Below are 20,994 nucleotides of genomic sequence, written 5' to 3'. Positions count from 1 at the left end.
AAATCTAAAATACTATTTCGAGGGACTTGAATTAAAAAAGATAGCTAATTGAAAGAGTCCTCTTATTCGTTCTAACATTTTGTCCGATTTCTGCTTATGCCCTCAGTTTTCTCATAGAACCCGATCAAAATCTGAGATCCGATTTTAATTTAAACCTACGCCTTCTCAAAGAGACGCACTGGACCGTCGTTTACCCTCCTGTGATAGCCACAGATGTGCACAGGTGGATACAATAAAATACAACTTGAATTATACTGATTCCGGGACACCACGTAATGCTTCGAAATTGATCTCATTTTTATTTATAACAAATGACCTACTCGTATTGCTTCGCCAATAACTTTAAGCACCAATAAATGTAATGTGTATCTCTTCTATTCCTCCCCCATACTTCTCAACAAGCAGTAAAACATTCGCTTTGAAAAAAAATATTCTAAAAAGGATCTTAAATTACATCTCATCCTTACGCACATTTATCATCCATCTCAAGCCACCTTTCCCACCCCGGTTCAGAAGGATAATAAACATCGAAAACCTCAACCATATGTCGCTGCGGACAACGCTTTGGACAACGCATTTCGATGATTCAATTCCACCAGAAAACATGACAGCAAACGACCACTTGTTCCAATTGCTTCACCACTGTCTGCTAATCCCCTAACCGGTGCTGCCGAACGACTGGACTATCTTTCACCGCAGCAAGGACTCTGGCAGCAGGTACGCCTGCCACGATATGGTTTCTTCACTTTCGTTTCAGCACACATGACATGACACGACTTTCGCTCTGTCGAAGTCGGAAAACATCGTGCAGGGGAATGCGATCGACACACCGGGGGAAAAAAAAAACATTTAAAAAAATGGAAAGGTACGTGTAGATTGCATAGTGCGAAAATTGTGGTCTGTGTGGTGCATGTGATGCAGCAAGGGATGCAATCGTAAGGTATGAACGGGTCGTACGTGTAGATCACTTCTTTACCCCAGAAAGGGAAGCGACCGAGCGATGTTGCTGTGGGAATAGCAAGTTGGAAAAAAAAACTGGATATACAACACTGCGAGAGTCCGATGATGATGCAATACTTAACCAGTCCTTAGAAGCAGGTGTTTTCTATGAATGAAAACCCACATTTTTAGTGAGGTACGGTGTGCGATCAGGACGGATAATGTAGACACCCCTATATTCCTGCGTACACTCAATCTTCAATTGCATTCAATCTTTCTATTGGAATCTCAAGAACTGCTTGCTTGCACGAGTGGCCACCTTGATTGATCGAGCACTATTTATTCCGGACAAAGAATCCTTTACTGAAAAGCCTTCTCAAACACAAAAGCCATCGATTATGGGGCCAGTTTCTCAGCATCTCAACGTGCCGGAGAGAAATTCCACACCGTATTAACTAACCTCGATGAAGATGTCATGCGGGTGCGGACACCGCTCAGGATCCGCTTAAGTGCGTACAATTAACTCCCTCCGGGGCTTTCTTCTCCCATTTCTTAAGCTTCCCTCCCTCCCTTTCTCTATACCCTTTTCATCGCTGGTGACAACATTTCCACCAGCATTCCCATTATCAAACAGTAGGAGCATAAAAAAAGAAAAAAAAAACGGGTCGCAACATCAACCCAAAACACAACACACTTTGACCCCTTGCGTTTGACCAAACCGAACCGAAACGGCAACGAATCGGTTTTCGTTCCATCGTGACAATCGTTTCGTATCGTTTTCTTTTCTGGAAGTGAAAGTTTTTTTTTTCGTTCCCTCTATTCGGAAGCACTTTTCATCAACGGTGCGCAACACACAAGAAAGCTGAGCCCGAAGGAAAGACATCCCCGGCCACCATACGCTCGACCGTGACCGACACCCGGGTGGAGTTGGTGAATCGAAATAACGACATACAAAAAAAAAAGCTCATACAAAATCAAACGAGCTGATTAGGTAGGAGAGAAAATGATTCGTTTTAAATTTAGTTTTAATCACTTTCGTGGTAAGCTCGCCAACTAGCGGAGCCTAGTTCACGTAGGCGTGGGTTATGAATTTCGATCCCCGAACCGTGCGGGATCGACAGCGTTTTGCTACACTTTCGCCTCGGGGGTTTTCAGCTTCGGAGTGGCAGGTTGTTTTGCTATTTGACTGTTTCACTGTTTGACTGTTGAAAGCGAGTCGTCCGAAAAATCGTCACCATTGTCGACCGTCAAACAGTAGCGAGTCGCGACAGGTTCAGTCTATCAGTCAGCTTGTGTATGCAGCAGAAGCAGCAGTCGAAGCGTTAGCTTGCAGATGGGAAAGTTAAACTGCAAATGTAAATTTAAAAAACCCAAAAAAAAGTGAGAAATGCCCTAAACGGGAAGTGACTGTAGATGAACAATAAAAGTCGTCATCAGCATGATGATCACACAGCAGCTGCTTGAACAAGCCTTATACATAATGCACATAATGTTCGTTGTTACCGCTCGCTATAAAAGACACAACTGAACGGTACAAAAAGAAAACAGCAAGTGATATGCTTTAAACGATCATTAATCTGCTGATGCAAAATCATTAAAAATGCCCATACTAGTCGCGGTAGGAAAAACAACAGCCAATCCTTCTTTTTTTGGGCACAAAAACAAAAAGTTCAACATTAAATTAAACGAAGTACTGTTCATTTCATAATCTCATTTTTTTTTGGCTCCTCCTTTCACCACCGCAGCTTTCCCAATGCGGCTCTAACGGTAAGGTGTAAATTTATTTTTCAACACCTTTGTAATTGAATTTTAACAAGCGTCTACCGAAACCGTTTCACCATAGAGCAGCAGCAGCAAGTACGCACCGCACACCAACGAGAGCACAGCGGTTTAGTCCACACAGCTTTGGAGCAAATCTTGGATGCTTTAGACACAATGGATCACGGGTTTTGTTTCCTTGTGTTTGGCTTTCTGTTGGTGGCATGTGGCGATTGCTTGCGACCACAATTTGACCATTTTTGGGGCGTTCATATTCTTTCCACAATAGAACGAGACGCCAGCCGGTGTGTGAGAAAGCCATGTCCCTCTATCTTCACGTGAGCAGAGTGGGTCCAAATTGTTGGGGCGTCTCAAAACATCTCAAAACAGTTACGGTACGATCTAATCAATGGTTTGCAACTGATCGTTTTCGGTTAGGGTAAGGGAAAAAGCGCCCACAAGCCGGTTCAAAGCTTCATTTTGCAGCACAGAACTTTAGCCGGGTACCTGTGCATTCTGGTGATGAATTTCACTTTTACACCATTCATTTATCATTCGAGGTGAATTGCCTTTTTTATCTCGAGGGGATTGGTTAGGTAGATAAGGTAACGTTCGGCTGTCGATAGATGGGAATGGAAAATAAACGGTACATTTGTATCGATTTGGGCTTGCGAGATAAAAAAAAGCTCACTCACAGGTCAGCTAAGCTGTGGTGGTTGTAGTAGTAGAACAAAAAAGCAATGTAGGCTTTCCACAATAATTAGCGTTAATTAGTTTTACTTATCGAATCCATAAAAAGAAACCCTTTGCCATCTTTGGCGAGGCTTCACTGGAAGCATCCATAGAGCTTTACTGTATTGCTACACAGGAAAAGCTAGAGGGAAAAAATTACATCGAAGTTGATTGACTGTTTTTTGTTGTCTTTTTCAATCAACAGGCAGCACAATTTCAATTTATTTGTGTAGATTCTACACAGGTTCTCGGAAGCTTTTTAAATCTTTAAGGAAGAAACAATGGAAGTATGAAAAAATCAAAACTAAAACTCTAATCAAAATGCTTCCTGAAGATATTTTGCTCCCCTCAACAGTTCTAAGAAGAACTCGCAACACACCAAACTGGAGCAAATCATCAGCCATTTTGATTGTGTGTCAAAATTATCCTCCCAGGAAGCTTGCACGTCGAGCTGAAGGCCATCATCGCATTAAAACTCGCACAGCCCGAATGCATAATTTTCACTTTGTTAGAATATTTTTGCCCTTTCCTTTTTGATGGTTGTTTTTCAATGTAACACAAAAACCACTACAATCAAACGATCTTCTCGATCCCGTGCTGATTCGATCCCTTTTTTCCCTTATACGATCCGAAAGGATAAAGCGCTGCTGGGTTCCTTTGGAGCGGGAACGAAAGACTGACGCGCATCCGCGCGCGGATGCAAGCGACGAACCCCGACGAATAATCAGCCCGCCAGAAATTATGACCACGGTAAACCCATCGATCCATCCTGTAGCGACGATCGTTTGACGTGAGCAATTTATCGACTGTGGCGTGAATAGCACCGGTTAACCTTCAGAGCGACGCACGCAAGGACTTGTGGCAAATCTGTGAGGAAGTTGAGCGTTGCCAATGCTTTTGGATTAAAACAGCATTGAGCGGGAAAGGTGTACGCAGCAAAGGAAGAGGAAGAAAACAAACGACAATAAACAGGCATAACAAAATTAAACACACCCCTACAAGGTAAAGATGAAGAAAACAGGGATTCCAATTTCCAACACGGCGTTGGATTGCGCGAGTGGAAGCGAGGGATTCAGATCCTTCAAAAGGGATGATATATTCCTCGAAATCAAAGGAAATAAGACGAGAATCTTCACCGTACAACGGACCGGAGGGCAAAGATTTAAATTGTTTACCACCCGCTAATTCGGCTGGTATTCGAAGGACACGCTTCGAGGGATAAGAAGCATCAGGGATTTTTTTAAATTTATTTAGTTTCTTCCTAACACGATGCATCGCATACTTTAGACGGATTTTTAATAAAAGAAACGAAAAATTAATTTAAAAAAGCGCTTTTTTCTGCTAGCGAGAAGAATAAAACATTTTTACGATATCATTTTGACTTGTGCTGGTGGTGTCGTTGCTATTATCTGCTGACGAGTTTACAGCAAGCATGCCAAACACACTCAACAATATTATTACATCGTCCGAGATGGGGGTTGTGTCACGTTCCTTGTCACGATGAAAATGAGTAAAAAAGCACATAAACAAATACTACAAATGCACATTAGCGGCACGTTTTGTTGCCAAGCAAAGGCGTGCAGTGGTGTTTGCCTTCGTCAAGTGTTGTGAGATAAACTGCATTCAGACAACACCCTCTAGAAATGGCGGGTGAGTTATCTGTGAAGACTTTAAATTTGGTTACTTAAAACTCTTATATATTTTAAAATACGTGGACGTGTATGGACTATTTACTAACAATATCTTCAGTATCATCTTTACTCCTTACTTGCTAAACGACCTTCTACTAGGTCACGCCCGCCATGGAAAGACTTACTAAACTTATCGATACCACGTAGTTGGATACTTAATTCTCACTACAGGGGAACAGTCTGGGATGGGAATCGAACTCCACCGTCCTACCGTGTGACGATCGGGCCACTCCGCTGCTCCAGCAGCATGTCTTGTCCGTGAAACTTCAAATTGAAAACCTTCAAACGTTAATAAACTTGCGACATCGAAAGTATGATTAAAATCTTCCATCATTTTACTTTTCTCCTTCACCGCCATTCATTCTACAACCACCGTAAATTCCATTTATCGATATAACACTGCACAGAATGCTTCTCTCCACGCAATGCACAACAATGTCACAGTGACCTTTACGTTGCGGAATGGCAGATATGAAATGAGATTACACAGCGTTTGCCCTTGAATTATGACATCGACGCTAAGCTAAGATAAACTCACTAGCTCTGTAAATGGAGTTATCAATACCAGGCGGAAGTGAAGCTGCGACAAAAAAAGGACTTCCCAAAGCATGAAGCAATGCCACTGGAAGAACGTTCCTCTTCGTTGAGGGTAGAGGAGCTTTTTAAGTGCTGTAAAAGTTTCATTCACACTCCCAAAAGGAGATGAATTCGAGACGGTTGTTCTCACGCTTGCAGAGATTTAAATTACTTTACTACCACCTGAAGGAATAGCACCAATTTGGCAGTTGGGCTCTGTTTTGGGCGGGTAAGTGAACTGCACGAGGGTTTTCCCACCGGGAGATTTTAATTGAAGCAATTGGGAGACCTCCGATTCCGCACACTACCTGTAGTCAGGTTCTCAAAGATTTGCATTCCCAAGCCAGGACGGGTAATTCCACTTGCACACGTACATCCTATATTGTAGAATCCTTTCTTGCTTACCTGTACCAAATACATTCTCCTGTGTTTGATGTCACCCGTTAGCTAGTGTCGTGGCAAATCCTCACACCGTACAGTCCGTGGATTTCAAAGATTACGTGACCCGTCTTTGAAGAGGCGCCAATGAGCGGACGGACGCCGGGGTGTTGAACGGTTGTCGGCAAGAAAATCGATAACTTCCACGCTGCACGCGCCAGTCCCCGGGGGTCACGTTTGTGGCCCTACTAAGTGTGTGTGTTTGGGTGTGCAAAATCGATATGCAGCGACAGTAACTTGTATTTTCCACGGGTGCGGTCACTGTAGCGTCATCCTTACCGAAAACGCAACTCCACAGATCACCTGGCCAGTCCCAAGACCAAGTGTTTATGAGACACGGTCACCCGTACGCACCTGCAAACCGGTTCCCTTCCGGGCAAGATAATATCGATTCACTCCACCAAAACAAGCTGACGTTTCTTGGTTTTTACTGTTGTTTTCTGCTGTCCAGCTTTTTGAGGTTGCGTTCTGCTATTTTTGTGTTTCTTTTGCGGGCAAATCTAATGGTTTGCACGCATGGACACACACAAAAAAAACCGGGACACCGGTCGTAAAGAACGCACCGCCAGCACACCTGCACGTTAAGACACCAACGCTTTGCTCGTTCGTTAGGGAGCAGTCACACAAACCGGACACCATTAGCATCGGAACGAAACTAAAAGTCGGGCTGAAGCACTTTCCGAACGAAAGTAAAAACTGCTCTCTCACATTGCCATTTTGTGCTTGGCATACCGAAACTCAAACGCTCGGAACCTGTGAACCAATGCTCTCTCACTGCGTTGCAGTTGCTGTTAGCTGGCAGAACATCACTTGTTGCGTGTTTTTTTCCGCGCCACAACAAAAACACTCACCCATCGGTTGGTTGCCGATCAAGAATCACGCACACACTAAATTGATAAAGAAAAAGCCTCGCCGCGATGATCCGCGTGCCGCTCGGGCGGGAAATTAATTATTCATATCAAAACCGAAAACGGTTGACCGATTTGTGAAAGTTTTCACCGGCGTTCGCCACCAACAACGCGTGCACAGATTTCATCGGCAAATTTTGCGACCGATCTTTAATATGCTCTGTCACTGGGATACACACTGGGGGGGAGGGTAAATTATAAAGCACTCAACCCTCCAGCAACCGCAGAACCACTTTCCCTATCGTTTCTTGCCAAAACAAACGAATTTTGGGGCATTTAAATTCACCCCACACCTCGTGCTGATGTTATTCTTCCTCGCCTATGTTTACAACACTTCACTAACTGCGGCTCGGCAAACTATGCTTTGTGGTGACCTTAACACGCCACCCGTACGACGGTTGTTTTGTTTACACCCAAGTGTTGTAGGTCTGTTTTACGCGCACGGTTTGTTGTGTTTTTTTTTAAACTTCGCACCACACGCTGCTGAACGACCGCGTGCATCGACGGTTGAAACACGAATGAAACGATCGGTTCGGTTGATCGCGCCAGCTAGCAAGCGCAGGTGAGTGAAGCCGGTGAAGGGACACCGAAGTTATTGTAGAGATATGAATTTTCGGATCGAAAACGCTTTGTGTCTACATTTTTCATGTCTTCTCTGTAACTTACGGCACAGTATTTGTGGTAAAATTGTGTCTAAAAATTGTTAAAAAGCATAATTTTTACTATTATTTTAAAATTTGGTTCACGTGTTCATTTGCTTGAAAATTTAACGCTCTTATGGATTTGCTTGCAGCGAGCCCTTAGCTTTGCTTGCTCTTTCTCTTGTCTCTAGCTTATCTCTTCTAACGAATGAACCTTAACTGAGAGCGCGCGCTGCTGGGTTGTTTATGAGTTCCAGCATGTGCGGTCGTGAGTGCCGCTTGGTCGTGTATACACTCATGTTTTTGCTTTACTCCACGAAAACTTTTTTTTTTTCTTCTCTAAGCATTAAAATAATTCATATGCTTTGCTTTGATGGTTTTTAAAAATGATCTTCAACCTTCGTTTAAATGATCAAAAATGTACTCTTTCTTCTATAACCACCTACACGGGTAGGTCATACATTTTGCATGCGAGGTTGCATTTTGAAAGTTTCTCAAAATATGAAGCTATTTGTTGTCTAACAAAAAAAAGTTAGTAGGGAATTTAAAAAAATCTTCATCTATTAGTTTTTTGTCTTCATAGCTTGCAACATCTTCATATTTTATACATAGACACATACTTGAAATAATTACAAAAAAATTGTTTTTGCTTTATGATAGAAAACATTCTTAGGCATTCCAAAAGCTTAAAGTTGGTAGATCTATCATATTAAATGTTACTGAGTATAAAAATGCAAAACATACCCGGGTAGGTGCTCATTGAAATAAAGTTTAAAGAAGTTTGCAAGATAAAAAACAGTATAGAATATAAATCAACCGCTGTTCTCTTTTGATTGTACCAGAAAGATGGCTTGTGGTTGAGCAGAAAACGAAATAAAACCTTACAACAGTCTCACAATAGATGGAATGTTGAACATCCTGAAATGTCCTTTATCCATCGCTAGAACTAAAACGAATGGCAGTCTGTATATATACCAATCAATTCACCCTCGTACTTGTCTTTGCTTCGGCAAGACATATACTAAAATTGGAACGATACAGAGAAGATTAGCATGGCCCCTGCGCAAGGATGACACGCAAAATCGTGAAGCGTTCCACATTTTTTGTAGAGCAAATCTGTTAATTGGTGGTCGACAATTTTCCATCGCTACCATGTAGTGTAAGTCGTAATTTAGGTATATAAGTAAGTTGTTTATTTGTATATAAAATGAAACATCCATCAATATAGCATCCACCCTGAAAAGCATGTTTTGAACCAGTGAGTCACGGCTCTTTCTTTTAGAAAAAGTGACAAGCGACTCGTCTTTTAAACGATAGATTGCCTTACTTCTTTTACGGAAACAGTTATCCATTTTGACTGTCCTTTTGTAACAAAATATTTGAGTGATTTATCGGCATTATTTTAATAATTGATTCTCTACATAAACATTTTTAAGCCAAGAACAGGTACACTACAAGGTAAAACATCAGCTACCATTCTCTCTTGATTGTACCTGTATAGTTTGCTGGGAACTGAAGCCGAAATGAAACCTTACAACAGTCTTCCAGCAGGAAGAAGCGATTTTCTGAATATCCTTTATCTATCGCTAGAACTAAAACGAATGGCAGTCTGTATATATACCAACCAATTCACCCTCGTCCTTGTCTTTGCTTCGGCAAGACATATACTAAAATTGGAACGATACAGAGAAGATTAGCATGGCCCCTGCGCAAGGATGACACGCAAAATCGTGAAGCGTTCCACATTTTTTTATGGAAATTCTGCTTATCCTTTTCCGTACAAAAAATTTCACGTCATCCGTCGTACTCTCTAAGGAAAGAAACCTGTTTGTTTGGATATCACTTGATACACATACATACTAGGAGAACAAACATCCTCAATGTGTTTTCAAGGCTATGTCATGGGTTTTTTGTTCAAACAAATAACAGAATTCATCTTTTACCGTCCGCACAGGAAATGCTTCTATAAAACACTTCCCCAAACTACGACGTTAGTTGAATTATAGCTCCAAACAAGGTGCTCAACATGAAATTCGCATTCGTATTCGTCCTGCTCGGTCTGTTGGCCGTGATTAGCTTCTCTCAGGCTGCCGCCAGTGACGATGGAAACGTACAGACGGCAAGCGAGGTGGTGGTGTCTCCGGACGGCAAGACAGAACCTCAACCGGAGATGAGCGGCCGTTTCTGGAGGTCAATTTTGAGGGGCATCTTAAACGGCCGTCCTGTTTACATAGTTTAGAATATAGTCAAAAAGTTGCAACCGATTAATTTTTGGACTAAAATTTGTAAAATGTTTTAAAAACTGAGCCTAATAATAAATTATATTGTGCACTTGTACCAAATGTGTGTATTCCTCTTTCATTCCCTTGCATTTGCAGTTCAATCAGTTCAATTGGAGTAATATATCAATGTATTATGATTGCAGCAATTCAGGTAAAGTAGACTTGTGCTTAGAAGAGAGTGTTAGAAGTTACAATTTTCAACCTAGTTTAAAGCATATCAAATTATGTGTCTATGTGCAATATTTCTTTCCAACCACGCTTACTTAACTCTTCCTCAACGTCATCCTAAATGCGAAATAAATATCAGTGTACATACTTTAACAAAACTTTATTTCATCTAACCACTATCCCACCAGAACACAGCGTTGCTTATCGCATTGAATGCGCCCAACAACGCACGACCAACTACTTAATTAGCGCAAATACACTCGTCCTTGTCGTTGCAGGATCCAGCTCCACGGCCAGTCATGTGGCACACGGCGGAGCAGAAGCTGTTGGCCCACTTGGGTCCATCCTTGGTGGTGCAGGCCATATTTTTCGCGAACTGTGCCTCACTGACGGAGAAAATGCCCAGCAGAGCCACCAACAGGAAGGATACTACCACGAATCTCATCGTTGCTTTTGTGCACTGTTTCGTTTGCGTCTTGTACCACACACACGGTCGCTTTCGGGCACGTACTGTCCGGGTTGCTGATGCAGAAGGTATCGAAATGGCAACTGAAACTCTGACAAATACTTCGTATTAATACTGCCACCAGACGGTGCTGTGTGTCGTGTGTTTGCACATACGGTGTACTACTTTTTCTTCGTAAAATTTAGAAACCTTGAACGGCACCATTGTAACCATACCATTGGGATGGTTATGTGCAAGATGATATGGTTGTAGTGATTCATTCGAGTTTTCGAAACAAGCGTTGTAACTCCACTTGACAAAGCGTTCTTTTAAGAAAACGAGATACACTTACACGAAACCCGAATCTCCTAGAAGCAGCAGAGCTTCTACCAGATCATCACCCGTGTACGACCATGTGTTTGGACAAGTGTTCAACAAGTAGAGACGGAAAGTACACATACAGATAACATATAGAAAAAAAGTGTCCCAAAACATTTGTTAGATTTATCTCTAGATCACTTTCCGGGGAAAAACATTCCAAAACTTCCCACACTACAACTTGATGGTCTTTCGCATGCAAAACCTCAGCGTCCAGAGCTGTCCGTCAAAACGCCCGATCGTCATTTCCAATGTCCGCCATTTACCATTGACACACATTGCCATAAGTTACCAGCCCAACGCCCCTATGTCAGCCTGTTGCCCATTCCGGAAAGAGGCAGCCGACCTGTGTGTTTTCGCCTCCTCTAGGACATTGTGATTTCCATCCTCAAAAATAAAAGACACATTTAACAATCATTCGACGAGAACTGCGAAATCATCCATTCGCAAGTCGATTAACGTACGCCACCGTAACTTACTCCCGTTTGGAGGGACCCCGCGAACGGATTGCCTTAACGGTAAAAATGTGTGTTAGAGGCTAGGTTCAAAATTATGTTCAACTCTACACGCGGACCCAACGCCCAAACTTGTTGTGAAATTGAATAAATGACAAAATTGCCCCCATAACAAACAAGCATCGAGAGAGAAAGAGCGTTTGGGTAGTCAGTCATTAACTGTGACGATGTGGGCGAAGAAGATTCATGCCTTGGTTCGAGGATTTTTGCCGAAACACGGTAGCCAAAGTGACGAGTGCGAAATAGACTCCACCAGCACCAGCTACAGTGCTAACGTGTTGTTGACCTCTTCTGGGATGATGAGTTAGAAATATCGATGGTCCCATCTGTCACTTAGCCATTTCTTTCATACGCCAAGCCAGAGTAAACTTTCACAATCAGGATTTGACTTTAGAACGCTCTTAGTTTATTCGCATCGTATTACATTAGCTCTGAGCCACTCTTTTAGGCAGGACTTTTAGTAGTAGGTTTATCGACGCACACACACTCACTATTGCTGCACGAAGAGAACTTGCTGTAGCTGCGACAGAGGATGTTACAGCGAACACGCGTCGAGGATGGGCACGGAGTCTGCCCAACGGTCACCGTGGCAAACAGTCCGATCAGAGCCAACAGCAGCCAGAATGGGAGCGATAGGTTCATCTTTGGATTTTGAGAAAATAACCAACAAAGGCCTATTCCGAAGGCCAAAATGGGGGTTTTATATTGCTTCCAGCGAGCGGTGGATGATTAATAGCACAGCTGCTGCAATGCGCAGCTGAATTTGTACAATTGGTTTGCGAAAATTTGCACGAAAAGTTTTCTTTTTCAAGCGACTTAACATGTGCACACTTATGGATAATAAACACAATCATTAGGTGAACATTGTTCACGAAAAAGGCATTCAACTTGAGCCTTTACTTACACGGCAGATAGCGCGCAAAGACATTTCTAGCATCTTTCATGTTTTCCACAAGTTTTAGGGTTAGTGTAAACACACGCCTTAAAAATGTGTCCGAGTGTATTTGAACAGATTCAGGGTCTGTAGAGCTTCGTCGCTCTCGTTTACTAAAAGTGTGCTGAATTTCGCTGAAGTCACTATATTTTTTTAGCAAATAACTTCCTCTTCTTGTTGACTTAACGACCCAACTAGGTCACGCCTGCCATCGAGAATGGCTTATGGTCAGGACATCAAACACACTTCGAAGGAACGGTCTGGATGGGATTTGAACTCCGGTTCTGCCTTGTGAAAAACGGCGCCGTTTTCGCTTCTACCATCGAGTCACCTAACAACCGACTAGCAACTAGTCTAGACCATTTAGAAATGGAAGAACTTAAACCCAAAACAAAGCCAATGAAAACTCACCAACAACACTTAACACTAAACATTGCGTAACCAAGCTATGGCGCCGGTCACAGGCCATACAGTTTGCCTTCATAAAAATTGTAATATTTTAATTTGCTCACGCCGTGGCGATGATAAATGTTCTCTCCCACCTCCAAAAAACCGTCACGCATTGCAAGCACAACGAACCAGATCTGGCCTCGCAACCCTTCTGACCCTCCAGACTGCCATCAACCGACACAGAGCAACGAGGACTCACGAAACAAAACAAAATCACCCCAAATCTAGGTGCCCGATTTCCCGGGAAATAAAAACACAAACCGCGAAAGCCAACGCACACGCACCAAAATTGTTGCACATTGGCAGATAATTTCCATTTCTTTCGCTCGTTCATCCTACAGCGAAGACACCACAAAAGAACCACAGCACCGAAAAGAAATCGAAAAGTGATCCAACCGATCCAGCGCCAAGCGATTCATCCATTCCATCCGCGCCCTGATGCAGCTAACCTTCAGCGTTCACGTGTGTGCTCTCGTCCTCGTGTCCTCGTCAAAATCGTCGTCCGTGTTTGCGGGTTTATTTATTGTACTCCGATTAATTTCCGCCCCCCCCCCCCACCTCCCCTCCTTCCGCACCGTGATGCGGGTTGATCATGAAGTCACCCGGAGGAACTCGCACAGACTCGCAGAAGAGATGTACGGAGATGTCGGAGTATTTTGTAACTTTTTATGCGGCATTTCACCGCCCCGGGGGCTGTATCATACATAACGACGATATAGTCGGGCGTTCGCTTAGGCACGGTGTGCACAAGGCACGTTGCGGCGACACACCGAAACGCATGACCCAACCTAACCGGGAGAGTTCGGGAAACCGGCGGAGGTTGGCTGTTTGCTCGGGACGCAAGAAATTCGATATCTGGCGGGTTTTTGTTTCACGATCGCTCAGGCGTCATATGGGACCGAGTATGGTCGCGTTATCGCGTTGATGGCGTGATTCATCGAAAGAGAGAGTTGCCAGCGGTTATTATGTTTATTCTGCGACCGTGTATCTTTTTTTTTTGTACTCGTCCACTCTGTACGTATGTACGTAGAGCCCTTTAACCCTAAGGTTGCACGGGGTTGAACAGGAGACCACCGGTCGCTGCAAGAGTTTGGAAGGATCTCCGCGCAAAAATGATCATTTTGAGTTGTTTTCGGATTATTGCGAAATTGTGCTACAGGGAGCTTCATCTGGTGGAACGTAATGGCCATTTCCAATTCCGAGTGGAACGTATAATTAGTGCTGTAAACGAAAATGGTTATTGCAAAAAGATGATAATAGCTGTAAATGTCAAAATCATGCCCTGGAGAGCAAAATCACGTAACTCGAGGAAATCTACGAGAAAATAGAGAATTCGGATTCTAGATCCTTTATGTCCGATTCCCAACAATAAATGTAATAGAATATAAGATCTCATTTAAAGAATCCCTATCGGCTATAAAATGAAAAAAGTACATATACGCTAGTGCCATCTGTGAGAAAATCTCACCTCTATAACATGGCTCTTACATCCTCTCTCAAACACGTCTCAAACAAACTAATTGAAATGTAATCAGCGCGTCTTACAACGTTACCAATACGTTGCACGACATGACACACCTTCTGGTGAGAGTAACTCCGGTAAAGTTGATCATCGAGCGTGATCGATTACGTTATCAAGTGACAGGCCTCCATCGCACACCTAACCTCCAACCTAACTCCCTAGCTTACACACTTATGATCGACAAATGACACAAACGGCAGCTGTCCGTTCCATCAAATAACATGTTTACAATTTCTAGCCTCTACCAGAGCCCGTCAACTCAAAACAGTTTTAGTTCCCGATAGCAAACAACGTAAAGAAGAAAAAACGCCAACCCATCATAATATGGCAACGAACAGAAACCGCCCAGTCCCAACCGAACCTCCGAAACGCGCTCTCTTGTCCAAATACGCGTTCGAACGCCGCGTTTGACAGCTGCGGTGAGTGAAATCGAAAGTTGAACCCGAACGCCGCGCGGGAACGCGAAAGAAGGAAATGAAACCTTAAGGCCCATAAATCAATAGCCCGGCTGGCGCGTTGTCCAATAATCGGCATTATCGGAAATCGGCTGGCATATGCACGTGTGTGCCATGGGACGGGATTCAACCGGGCGCGACCGTTTTTGGAACGCCCGTCGCGGAACCGACCGTACGCTATCCTTTTCTGTCACTTTCGGCGTACGCCCAAACTTCCAGCATCCAGCTCAGTACACCGTGGAAGTCGTCTGTACGCTGAAAGCGGAACGACACGTCCGTCATGTGTACCGGCGTTCAACGGCTCGTCGAAGGATTCCTGCGGGAATCTGATTACGAATTCTTTGCGATTTCATAATCTTCAAGTGGATTGCTTCGTTCGGGACACTCCGATAGTGAAAGGTAGCCGCCCGGTCCGTTACAAGGGGACCATTTTGGGGTGGCTTCTGGTGTGACTAGCGAAATCATAAAAAACACCCTTCCGCCCGTGTGCGTGGTGTGTGGATTTGATACGGGACAAGCGACAGAAAACGGGTGTGCCGTGCGGGTCTGGTGTGTCTATCCCTTTTGGCAAACGGCCAAAAACAGAAAGTCGTTATGACAAAACTTTCCTCCGGACAACTCCGGACAAGGTCCCCTAGGTTCGCAAGGGAAGGTATTGGCGTTGGCCAAAATGGGGTGTCAAACGCTTTTCGTTCAATTTTTCTCTTCACAAATCCTATCCCAATTTTGCTGAACAATTCCTATACTTATGTACGCCCGATCTCGCCCGAGACTTCGGTTTTCGCTTGTTTGTAAATTAGAAAACTTGTATTTATTGACATTGTTTGATCTTCACACAACGATGACTTCCCCGGACGGAGATCCCTAAGCTGTGATGTCGTTCTTCTATAGTCGGTCTCTTTGCTAAAAGCATGTAACAATAAACACACTCGCGAGAGAACCCACCTCCTGGGTTTTGGTCCTCCGATGGTTGTCTTGTGCATGGCTAAGGGCACCACGACAAATCACCACCTCGCAGCACACATTACCATAAACTGCCAATAAAAATAACTACCGCTAAAAACCTATGACCATCCGCATCCCTATCTCTTCGCTTCCCTCAACCCATCTCAGTAGCAAATTCCCCAATGACGCCAGTCGAAGTCATTGAGCAAAACAGCAATCAAAATATACAATTGCAAACCATCGTCGAACCATTGCATTGAAACTCTCGTAGCGTACCGTCAGCAATGTTTGGGTGCAAAAACATCTCTCATCTTTCCATTTCCTTGCCCATTATATCCATAAGCAATACAATGAGGACTGAGGAATTGAGGATCACTGTCGCCAAAAAAAAAAAAGGAACGAAACAAAAGATATATCCGGTTCTCCGGGGTACGGATATCGCTTCCGGTTTTCGAAAAACAGGATTGTAGGCAAGTAATGCACTTTTTATGACATACGCCACCAAGTAAAACTGGTAAATTCCATAAAATATCCAATTACCAGTTCCATTAGCAGTTCCCGTCGCGGTGCAATCGCTTAAGGTCGTCTGCCCGCACCTCTTGTACGGAGTGCGTTCCTGAAGGTTCGGCCGAACCTGACCCTACCGATATGAACCGATAGTGATCGATGCACACGGCCGAACCCACCAGGAACTGATCAAGTTGGAATTCGGTAAAACATGTGCAGTTCCTGCCTTTTTGCTTGCTTTCTAACGTTGCAAGAAGGGAAGAAAAAGCGCAACCCAGCGATGCAAGTGCAATAATAATTGTTATCTCTCGTGCGCTCTCTCGTCTAATACCTTCTTCCGCTATGTAATCTTTTCTTATTTTCTGCTGTGGTAAGAGGAAGCTGACCAGTAATGGAGTTGACCCAACGGCTACTGCTGCACTTACCTGGAGGCGTAAAGGAATGAAAATCAGATTACAAACGTAACGCGCTTGTGCAGCTGAAGTTCAGGGGCAAGTGCACTGGGAAAAAGGGCAACTATTGCTGCCATCGCTCTATCCCCTTGATCGTGGAGCGGTTGGGTGGCTTCAATTTTAACGATTGGAGTGGCCAGGGTCGAGGTAACTTACAGTTGTGCTAGTAGCTTTTTACTTTATTTTTTATCGACACTGGACTACGCTAGGGTTCGGATCAAATCCGTTTGACCACAATGGTTTTGGTATGGGACACAGCAACAAAAATGTGAAAGTGATCCTAAGTTCGGGAGATGATGAGGACTGTAGATGAACGGTAATATTTGCAAGCATTCTATGAAATGTATCATATTATGGAGTTGAGACTGGCGATGATACGCTTCTCGTCAGAACTGCGACAGATTCATTCTCCAACAATCGTTTCTTGGAGTTGTAGCAAATAGCTTACACGCTAACCAGTTCCTTAACTCTCTTATATTTGCAGAACAACTTTAAGAAACAAATAAGAAACTATGATTTTATAAGTGATATAGAAATTCTAAAACAGATGGTCTCTCGTCTGATGTTATTTATCACCCAACCAATCAAGAATCTTGTCATACAATGAAGGTGAACTCATTAAAAACACGTCAACAGTCGCCCAACAAATCTCCCCCCAAAAAAGCAAACCCTAAAAACCCTAACACTGAAACTTGATCTGGTTGCGGGTTTAAATCTGTGCAGAAGATAATGGTTTAAGTTTGCATCCTGTCATCCTGTTTTATATGCAGAGCAACAACAGAAACATTTTGAAGGCAAACCAAACACTGGACTCAACACACACAAAAAAAACACAACATTGTACAATAGGAGCAACTTAGGAGATGCTTCATCATCCAGCACGATAACGATCGCAAGATCTGACAGCCCAGTTAAAGCGACCGAAGCTTCTTAATTACTCGTCCGTACCAGTTGCTTAAACCCAAACAGCACGCTGCTTGTTAAATTATGTTTCTCCCTGCCGAAAACAACACGAAAACTAACCAAATTTCATTTGCAGATGAAAGAAATTATCGATGCACCAGGCCACCCCGAACGAAGGGCAGTCATCGGTGAGGCGGCAGGAGGGATCAAAAAAAGAAAATCTAATTTATTGAGCACCCTTTCGATTACGCTCAATTTATGATGGATTGTAAATTGCTTTTGACATCAAATCCAATTAACTGCACCATTCAACCGAAAAGCCCCCACACGCACAACCACACTGCAGAAATCATCGAAGTGCATCGATTAAACGGTTCGGGAGCGGCCCCACGGTGCACCGCAGCGGAGCGACGCTTGGAGGCGACGCCATGTTTCGGTCGTGTTCTTCGAGGGGGCCCCATCTTCCTGTGGAGCTCCTCGGCACAGGCTGTAGCGCTGTGGGAAGATGCTCGTACGTTCGGTTGGGTGTCGTCTGCATACGTACACCGAATCGCCGAATCGTACAGAAGCCAAACAGCCGTCTGGAGCAAATGTGCAAGATTAATGACGCGTGAGCATGAGAAGCGGTGCGATCATGTCGTGCCGTCGGAGGTGCGATCGGTTGCGTGTTTAGCGCGCGGTGGAATGTTTAGAAGGCTGTGCAATTACCATCACAGTGGAAAGTGAGTGTTGGGTGTAAGATTGATCGAGGATAACTTCAAGAGTTTCAAGGCACTGTTGCATAATTCGGCTAAGAGAGGGGTTTGCTTTCTGAGTAAAGCAATTAAAGTCTTCTTCACAGAACTCACAATTACCTCCAAAAGATCATCAAAAGTATTGAGAGACAATTTCCTATTTCCTAGCACCAGTTATACGTTCATTAACCTGCTTCATCGCGACATTGCTTCCAGTCCAGGAACACTCTTCACCAGCTCCCATACACGTCACATAAAATTAGTAAACGAGAAATGGCCACCGCTAATTATGTCCTTCTTCGTCCGCCATTTAAAAAGAGCATCATCTAAATAATTAAATTACGCAACCGCTCTCCCCGCAAACCGGCATGTATCCGAAACCTGTCGTCAAGAGTTCACCCCTCATTCGTGGTGACATTCGCACGTACACAACCGGGCCCAAACTCCTGGATCGGATAGCAAAAATGGCTCTCCAAAAACCCTTGCGTAATGCCCATTAATTAAACGCCGTCATAATTGACTCTCAGCTCCTCAGATTCTCTCTCGCTTTCCCGCCCCATGCTCCCTTAGCCTTCGCTTCCGAAGCATTCCATTCATGGGGAACCATTTCTAGTGAGTACGGCTAAGCCTTTTACCATCATACGTCTGCTCCCGGTTACTTTCATTACCGCAGGGACCCAGGGAGGTGTGTAAAATAATCACCCCGTACATGAACGCACCACCAACATGGACACCCAGATGGCTGTGTGTGCGTGTGTTGTGCGAGGTGTAAATTACATGCAATCTAAACTTGTCGATAAAGTCTGTCCGATGTACATAGATACAGCCGGTTGTGGTATCCAGCGGCAGGTGCATTCGGTGCATCGCAAGGTGTAGTGTCACTCCCCACCCACCCACCCGGATCGATCGAGTCCGCAGACCTCGATCGAGTGAGGTGAAGAAAGGTATGAGATATTGCAGACGCTACCGATGGAATCTGGAAGCAACGTACGCAGCAGCGTGCGCTAGTGTATCGAAAGGTTGGTGCTTATGCTTGAAAGCGTAGTGTATCTTACGGGAGGTGAAAGTCTTGTAACTATATGGTGGATAATGATACAGCTTAATTTCAGTTCATTATGAATTTTATTTCTGACGTGTAAACAGAGATACACGATTAGACTGGAATGCAAACGCTGCACTTAAGTGGCTTTTACATTCAGCTTGTGCGGAAATAGGGGAGATATCACGTTGCTGAAATGAGCAAATGACAGTAATGGGCAAATTCTACTAGCAGGTTAGAGCGTTAAGAGAAATTCTAATAAATCAAAATTTGTTTAGTGTAGTTGTAGATAAGTTCCGTGTGGCTTATAGCAGATTAATTCCGACACATTACAACAAACCTCACTGAGTGTCGTCTAAAGATGTCCACAAACTGTTTATAAAAATGAACCTGGTTCGGTCGCTGGTACGCTACGTATAGGATACCATGAAATACCATTGTCATGAAGGAAGGATTATTTCTTCCTCGGTGGAATTGTGTTGGTCTTATCAGATATGTTGATGGCTTGTAAGGTTCCTCGAAATGCTCTTCGACGCCCCCACTTACGGTTTATTTTTTTTTTTCAAACCTGTGTTGGGGTAAGAGGTGGGACTTATCATCATCTTCACCTCAAGTATTGCTATGTCTCTTATTGTATACACATCCTAGTACAGTATATCTTGAGAACCTACATTATGTAGAGCTCAGGGCGATCCTGACAACCTCAGTACGAAATTACTTAGGAGTCAGCGTTCTAATGCAGTAACTCCCAATAATCCTATCGTTCAAACTGTCAGTGTTCAACTGGAGTTCCCTAAGAAGGCGTCCTAAGTTCACCCCTCATATGTGCTACGGACGTCCCTTCTATCATTCTATTTGACAGTCATCAGCTTAACAACTTCCTCTTCAGCTTTCTATTGACAAATTTTGTATTACATCCATTCCCCGTTTCCCGAGAGGTACAACTACACAATCAATGGGTGCCCAATCGGTCGTGTTTTGCAGGTTCTCGACCACATAGTGACACTTGACACAAAACTTCTTTCTGACGATCACATCGCGATCTTAATCAATACGACTTATCGAATCCTTGGTACTATCAGAAGACTATCCTCAGAGTTTTCTCACCCGCGGTATTATGGCCTTGTTTGCCTGATATTTGACTATGCTAGTGTTGTTCGCTCCCATATATTACTACCACCCTAATCAACTCGATGTCATGGAGCTTCCCTCACTGGAATTGCGACGATCGCAGACTAAAACTGTATTTTTTATTAAGAGTCAAAGGGAATTTGTATTAGAGTCCTCATGTTAAGGTTCTCTACACGATGCATTTAATACATTTCCAATTTTTCTATCAATCAAATTTAATGACCGATGACATCAAAGGATGGGGAGGAGGGGGGGGGGGGGCGCAATATCAATCCCTGCTCCAATGTAAAACATCAAAATTCAACAATATCACTTTCTAAATCATCTATATTCATCCTCCTACGATTGTCGATCGTCGAACAGCCAGACCACTATTGACACTACACCCCGTTGTTCAATTACCGATAATTGTTCATTGTTTACTGCGAACTGTCAGGGCCAAACGCATTCA

At 43.7% G+C, this 20,994-nt stretch overlaps 2 protein-coding genes and 2 non-coding genes across 4 annotated transcripts in view; 3 read left to right on the top strand and 1 right to left on the bottom strand.

Moving 5' to 3' along the window:
• Positions 1-20,994, top strand: part of LOC126562150 (multiple inositol polyphosphate phosphatase 1) — a 222,946-nt gene that overhangs the window by 10,768 nt on the left and 191,184 nt on the right. The window lies entirely within an intron of this gene.
• Positions 8,681-8,787, top strand: LOC126566291 (U6 spliceosomal RNA). The gene has a single exon (XR_007607350.1). It is a non-coding gene; the product is annotated as a U6 spliceosomal RNA (small nuclear RNA).
• On the top strand, positions 9,327-9,433 carry LOC126566290 (U6 spliceosomal RNA). The gene has a single exon (XR_007607349.1). It is a non-coding gene; the product is annotated as a U6 spliceosomal RNA (small nuclear RNA).
• Positions 11,916-12,113, bottom strand: LOC126563451 (uncharacterized). Its single transcript, XM_050220096.1, has one exon. The coding sequence runs from the start codon at positions 12,111-12,113 to the stop codon at positions 11,916-11,918; it is 198 nt and encodes a 65-aa protein (XP_050076053.1).

The sequence above is a fragment of the Anopheles maculipalpis genome, chromosome 3RL (genome assembly GCF_943734695.1).
Source record: "Anopheles maculipalpis chromosome 3RL, idAnoMacuDA_375_x, whole genome shotgun sequence".
NCBI lineage: Eukaryota > Metazoa > Arthropoda > Insecta > Diptera > Culicidae > Anopheles > Anopheles maculipalpis.
This window is presented reverse-complemented; position numbering and strand designations above follow the sequence as displayed.

Bases quoted from the DNA above. Each gene is read 5' to 3' on its own strand.
- LOC126563451 (XM_050220096.1), bottom strand. From the start codon at position 12,113: ATGAACCTATCGCTCCCATTCTGGCTGCTGTTGGCTCTGATCGGACTG.